This window comes from Telopea speciosissima, chromosome 8 (assembly GCF_018873765.1).
Source record: "Telopea speciosissima isolate NSW1024214 ecotype Mountain lineage chromosome 8, Tspe_v1, whole genome shotgun sequence".
In the NCBI taxonomy this organism is placed as follows: domain Eukaryota; kingdom Viridiplantae; phylum Streptophyta; class Magnoliopsida; order Proteales; family Proteaceae; genus Telopea; species Telopea speciosissima.
This window is the reverse complement of record NC_057923.1, coordinates 15,861,808-15,868,487: the sequence shown is the minus strand read 5'-3', so window position 1 is coordinate 15,868,487 and position 6,680 is coordinate 15,861,808. Positions and strand designations below refer to the sequence as shown.

Below are 6,680 nucleotides of genomic sequence, written 5' to 3'. Positions count from 1 at the left end.
TTTTCTAGTCTAGATTAAAATGTGAGGGTCCTTAATTACTCCTTTTTGTAATTTCTAATCAAAACTGAGGAAGAAGAAGAAATGTAGAGAGAGATGAGTGTGTGTGAGATTAAGAGACAGTGAGAGGAGAGGATTTGGTTGTTTTAGGGACATTTGGAGGGAAAAGAGTAAAAGGGTATTTGCGGCAAAAGGTTGTTGCTTTGCATAGTTGCATGTGATGTGGGGACACATGAACAGAAGACAATTTTAGTACCAGAGGCAGAGAGCAGAAGAATAAAACTAAACCACCACTCTTACGTCTCCATTCCCTTTCCCATGAATACGAACCAGGAACAGCCTTACCCCACTTGGATTTTCTTGATTTTCTCATATCCCATTAAACTATGGAAGCCCTTCAAAACCAAGCGGCTTTGGGGGATATTCACAGCCCCATTTGTCTTCTTTTCACTATTTCAAAACTGCTTTACACTTAGCGGTTTATGGTCCCCAACAGCTCAAAGTGTCAGTTAGTTGCAACATTAGTTGAAGGTCCTCACCCCCCCCCCCCCCTCCTCAACATCTATTTATTCCCCCTTCACCCATCCCCAAATTTGCCTCTCACACCCAACCCTCACCAAGTTCTTCTCTCTTCGTCTTTCCTTGAAACTTCCTAGTTTATGTAACACTTTCTTCTTTGTCTCGTTTCCTTGTACTTCTCTTTTCACTTGTTGGGGTTTCCTTGAGTTAATTTTGAAACCTGCTGAAGAATACCCTTCTCTTAATTTGCAGGAAAATGACTTATCTGGGGCTTCTCTTGGTGGGTCTTTTCTCACTACTGTCATCTGCTAATGGGTATGGAGGAGGTTGGATTAATGCTCATGCCACTTTCTATGGAGGGGGTGATGCTTCTGGGACAATGGGTATGTAGCATTCTAATCATGCATGAGATAGTCTATGAACCAAAGGAGCATTTTAGATAAATGTTCATTTGACATTTTTGTCCCGTTTTTTTGGTTCCTTGCACAGGTGGGGCTTGTGGCTATGGAAACCTGTACAGCCAGGGGTATGGTACTAACACTGCAGCTTTGAGTACTGCCCTCTTCAACAATGGCTTGAGCTGTGGAGCTTGTTTTGAGATCAGATGTGTGAATGATGGTAGATGGTGTCTACCTGGCTCCATTTTGGTCACAGCCACTAACTTCTGTCCACCAAACAATGCCCTCCCAAACAATAATGGTGGTTGGTGTAACCCTCCCCTGCAACACTTTGATCTCTCTCAGCCTGTCTTCCAACGCATTGCTCAATACAGAGCTGGGATTGTACCTGTTGCATACAGAAGGTATCCCCTTTTCCTCTTTCTTTTGCTCCTCTGCTGGCTATCACCTGGTTCCTTCAAATTCTTGCATGGTAGCCCTGTGGTGCACTCTGTTTTAGGCCTACAGTCCTAAAATGGTCTATTTCTTGATTTTGCATAGATTCAGTCAAACCCCCTGCAGTGCTCATCTGTGTTTAACAGAAATTTCATAACTTCCTCTTGTAACCTCTGTAAACTAGGATTCACCTTTTCCCCCTCACTTTCTGCTTTGTGGTGTGCCAATTTTTTGTTCCTCAAAGTTATTCTTGGGTTAGAAGTTTTAATGGAGGTTCTGATGGTTTCATACTTGGTGATTATATTTGCAGGGTAGCATGCAGGAAGAGGGGAGGCATGAGGTTCACCATCAATGGCCACTCTTACTTCAACCTTGTTCTTCTCACCAATGTTGGAGGTGCTGGTGATGTTCATGCTGTTTCCATCAAAGGATCAAGGACTGGGTGGCAACCCATGTCAAGGAACTGGGGCCAGAATTGGCAGAGCAACACCTACCTTAATGGGCAGAGCCTTTCCTTCAAGGTCACCACAAGTGATGGAAGAACTATAATCTCTTACAATGTTGCCCCTGCTAGCTGGTCCTTTGGCCAGACCTTCAGTGGTGGACAATTCCGCTAAAGGGACCCCCCCCCCTTCCCCCAATCCATCCCAGTCTATGCTAAGTATTAGATTGGTGATAAGATAGATAGGGGTATATTTGTAATACTAAACCATATAGCTAGGTTTTGGGTCAGTGTTGGGTCAACATGAGAAGGGCTAATTTTAAATGGCCTTTATCATTTGAACCTAATTAATTATTGGGTTTCTATTTTTCTATTCATGGGGAGTTTGAGGCCCATGTAATTGGTGGTGTGAGAGAAAAAGAGACAGTGAGAGAGCACTCAAAGCAAAGCAAAGAAGAGAAAAAGAGAGAGAGTGCTCTACCTTTACTGTGTCTAGAGTCACAGACATGGCTCAGTGGGCTGAGGTGAACTTTTACCACCCGCCGCTAAGTATTGCATAATTTTTCTCATTTTGGGGGTTTTTTTTTTTTTTTTCATTTTTGGGGTTATCTTTGATCCTTTGAAAAGAGAAGGTCATTGTAATGGTGTAACCTCATTTGATTTGGTTGTATTTGAGCTTTTATTCTGAGAAGCTTGTAAATGTAAATCTCCAATTCTAAGCTTATTAATGAAATTGGGACATTATATATCTCATTATATTAATTTTTAGAGTATCTTATCATCTATATTGAGTTTCCCAATCAGAATTTTGGTTTATATGACTTTAAGATGACTTGTGTTGGATCTGAATTAGTGGAGTGAGTGCTCTGTTCAAATCCTTTGTTTTAGTGGGTATAGATAGGTCTAAGTGTACTGGACTGGACCACTAAAGGGAAGAACCCATCAAATGGGACTTTAGATCCATTGTCCATACTTTATAGGCCTTGAGAATCTAATCTACTTCCTTACCCAAAAAAGAAAAAAAATCTAATCTACTTTAGATTAGAATTTAGGGTTAAGGTTTGGACCTTTTTATTATTTTGGATTTTGGAGATGGGATGGTCCAAACTGTAATGTCCATTCCCCGCCGAGTCTGGGTTGGAACTTTGTAGGAAAACCTTGACTTTTGACCCAACCACTAAACCTAGAAAACCTAGGGAGAAGGGAACGAATAGATAAAATAGGGTTGAAGAGAGATGAGGGAACATAGGATAGTTGGGCTTTACTGAGGAAGCCGTAACCTCTTTATTCAGCAATAGGGATTGAGATATTGGTATCGATATTGGTTTCTATCCATGCCGATCAGGTACCGACCTGAATCAGACAATTTTACTTTTATTTTTCATTAAAAATTTTGGATTTTTTTTATAATTTTACCCTTATCCAATACTGATACCCAATTCAGGACATGGAAGCAAAATTCGATCGAAATCTGTCGAAATCACCGAGTTAACTCAGTTTTACGAATTTTCGAGACGAATTGAAAGGTGATTTTTAAAAATCCGGTGTTTCGACTATGTTTTGATCAAAACATGATTGAACCACCTTGAACCAAGCCTATATAATATCTCATTTCGACAGTTTGGACCATGTTTCGACAGAAACCCCTCCAACCAAAGGTTACCCATCAATGGAAAAAAAATCCCAGGTTTCTACATGGTTTCAACTTGATGAACCCAAAATCACTCCAACCAATCAGAGGTCGCGACGTGTCCCCGGACCAAGAAAGGAAACCAAAACAGGGCCAGTGAAGGACCAACCGCAGGCACCATCCACCAACACCCTTGGGGGCGTGGACCTCCCCTGGGCTCCAACCCCCTTGGGCGAAGACCCCGGGCATGGCTTCCCCGAACACGTCATCCCCTGGCATGGCTTCCCCGAACACGTCATCCCCGGGCATGGCTTCCCCAGACACGTCATCCCCGGGGCACAGTCTCCCTCCAACACGACAGTCATCACCGCCATCAACAAGACACGGAACTCATCTCCAAGGACTCTAGGCCACCGCCTATCGAGTCACGTAGTCTGAATGGACTCATTTACTAGGAACCTCATCTACCATGTAGATGAGGTCTATCCACCAAGAATGCCAAGTCTATCAAGGACACTACTTCTTACAGGAAGACAACTACCAGGTCTACCGTGACACCACGTCTCACGGGAAGACAACCTATCGAGGAGGAGCCCTGCTACTCAGGGACTCGATCTCCCACGGCAAACACTCTACATCAACTGGGACTCTCCACCTCGCCATACACTGCTATAAAAGGCAAGGCACACAACCCCATAGGGGACATCTTAACTCATCTTGAATACTACTATTCATCTGTTTGCTCAGAGAGATCTAACTTAGGCATCGGAGAGTCCTCGACCGAAACCACACCAGTTCTCCTTTGTCACCCCAGGGTCTTTTGCAAGTTATAGCACTCGAAGGACGGCTAAGCTATTTTTTGACGCAACAAATTGGCACCGTCTGCAGGAACGACGCTAGCCATAGTATCTACTAGCTTGTTTCCATCACTGATCAACCATAGCATGCAGGAAGACCGCTCCCTCCACCAACAATGCCCCGAGGGAGGGGAACGGATCACCTCCTCCAGAGAGCTCACGTCGCAGAGCCACAGTTCGTGTCTCTCAGGAGAGGGAGGTCCCTGAGAACCAACAAGTGGGGGTGGACAACCTTAATCCTGAAGCAGCCATTGAAGCCGCCTTCGCGGAGCCAGTACCTGATCCCCATGCATCAGCCACTGTGGGTCAGGTTAATGACCTACAGCGTCAGATCCTCAATGACCAACGACTCTTCCGCAGATATCTAAGGCAGAAAGCGGTCACCCATCGTCGTAGGCAAGAGCAGAGGCGGGAGCAAAGCCCTAGGAGATCACCTCCCAGGGGTGATAGGTCTGAGAGGCACACTAGGCAACCAGGAGAGCTCTCCCAACATCCAAGGAGAATGGTAGACCTCCCAGCACAATTGGACCGGGGGAGAACACCATCACATCGATCCGTGGTACCTAACCCTGAAGGATCCATTCGGAGGTCGGTGTTTGATGGTCGATTAGAAGGGAGTCATGTACCAGAGCGAAGCCAGACTTACTGTGAAGGAAACCCCTTGCGATCAAGACAAGATTCGTCACCACGTAACCCTTCACCATCTCGCCAACATTCGAGACGGGAGGGGACTTCGAGGAGAGGACGGGAAAGAGCTCGTAGCAAACGACCAGTCAGACGTGAAGGACAAACATGGGATGAAGAGCTAGACAAGAGACTCCGAGAGTTGGACGAAAAGTTGGAAGGGTTGAAGAAGCAAACCAAGGGTGAGACACACTCGATCCCTGGACATCACCCCTTCTCAAAAGAGATCATGTCAGCCTCACTGCCATCCAGGTTCAGGTTACCTACCTTTGAACTCTATAGTGGTACCACCGACCCTAATGACCACATCAACTACTTCAATGGCATGATGACACTATATGGTGGATCGGATGTGATGTCCTGTCGAGCATTCCCTGCATCCCTCAAGGGTGCGGCGACCTCATGGTTTTCCAAACTATGACCACGGTAGATCGGATCGTTTACAGAGCTATGTGAACAGTTCGTGATCCGCTTCCAGAGCAGCGTCAAACAGAAGAAGACCACGGTCAATTTTCTGAACGTAATCCAAAACCCTAGGGAGTCCCTCAGGGAGTATGTCAGCAGGTTCACCAACGAATCCTTGAAAGTCAAAGGCTTGGATGACTAAACCCAGCATGCAGCCCTAGCAGGGGGCATCAGAGACATGGAACTAATCAAGGACTTGGCACGTCATGAGACCAAGACCATGAAAGTGCTCCTGGAACGATGTAATGAGTTCGCCAACAAGGCCGAGATAGTACAATCACGGACAAAGATAATTGAAAGCAGAACCCAAGACAACAAGAGGTCAGCACCAGATGACCGCAAGGAGAATAAAAGATCAAGGACTGAGCGAAGACAGGAGAAGGGCGATCGCCCATCGGGAAGAAGTGATCATCGATCAGAGAGAGGTGAGAGGGCAAGCAGCCCAGAGTTCACACCCCTCAACACCACCAGGTCACAGATCCTCATGCAAATCTAAAACCGTGACCTAGTCAAATGGCCACGACCCATGCTGGCAGGACCTGAGAAGCGCAACCCTAACAAGTACTGCCTCTTCCACAAGGACTATGGGCATGACACAAAGGAATGCTATCAACTCAAGGGAGAGATAGAAAACTTTGTGAGAGCAGGGAGTCTGAACAAGTACGTGAAGGGGAGACGTGATGGCCGTTCGGGCCAAGGAGATCGAGGGCGTGACCGAGAAAGAGAACCAAGGAGGGAAGAAAGGAGAGCGGACCAAGATAGAGAAAGAGACCGCGCTGACGAGAGAAGAGATGCAGTGGAGCCAAGTGGCACCAAGGGAGCCCCCATCCTCACCATACTTGGAGGACCGGGGCAAGAGTCTACCAGAAAGGCCAAAGCCCATGCCAGGTTCGTGGGAGTAGCAGAGAAGCCAAGCAAGATGGCGAAGATCGAGACGGTGATCTCCTTCTCGGATGACGGCTTGGAAGGTGTGAGCTTTCCACATGAGGACGCCCTGATAGTACAAGTGGAGATAGCCAATCAACCCATGCATAGGGTACTGATAGACACAGGGGCATCCGTGGATGTACTCTCACTGGAGGCCTACCGTCAGTTCGGATTTGGAGACGATCAACTCAAGCCAGAGCCCACCTACCTCCATGGATTCTCGGGCGCCACAGCCTCCATCAGAGGCATTATAGAGCTATCCGTCACCTTCGGAGAACACCCTCGACAGGTGACCATCATGGTAAACTTCATGGTCGTCAGGTCCT

The 6,680-nt window shown here is 46.5% G+C and overlaps 1 protein-coding gene across 2 annotated transcripts; it reads left to right on the top strand.

Annotated features, from left to right (window-relative positions):
* The first annotated feature begins 548 nt into the window (after positions 1 to 548).
* Positions 549 to 2,550, top strand: LOC122672712 (expansin-A10). Of its 2 annotated transcripts, XM_043870189.1 has the most exons (4): positions 549 to 658; positions 769 to 899; positions 1,006 to 1,318; positions 1,660 to 2,550. In XM_043870189.1, coding segments are annotated over exons 1-4 (753 nt in total). In that variant the 5' UTR covers positions 549 to 656; the 3' UTR covers positions 1,967 to 2,550. The 2 variants fall into 2 exon arrangements, with proteins under 2 accessions (XP_043726124.1, XP_043726125.1); XM_043870190.1 differs by lacking the exon at positions 549 to 658 and having other exon boundaries at positions 751 to 899.
* Positions 2,551 to 6,680: the final 4,130 nt, after the last annotated feature.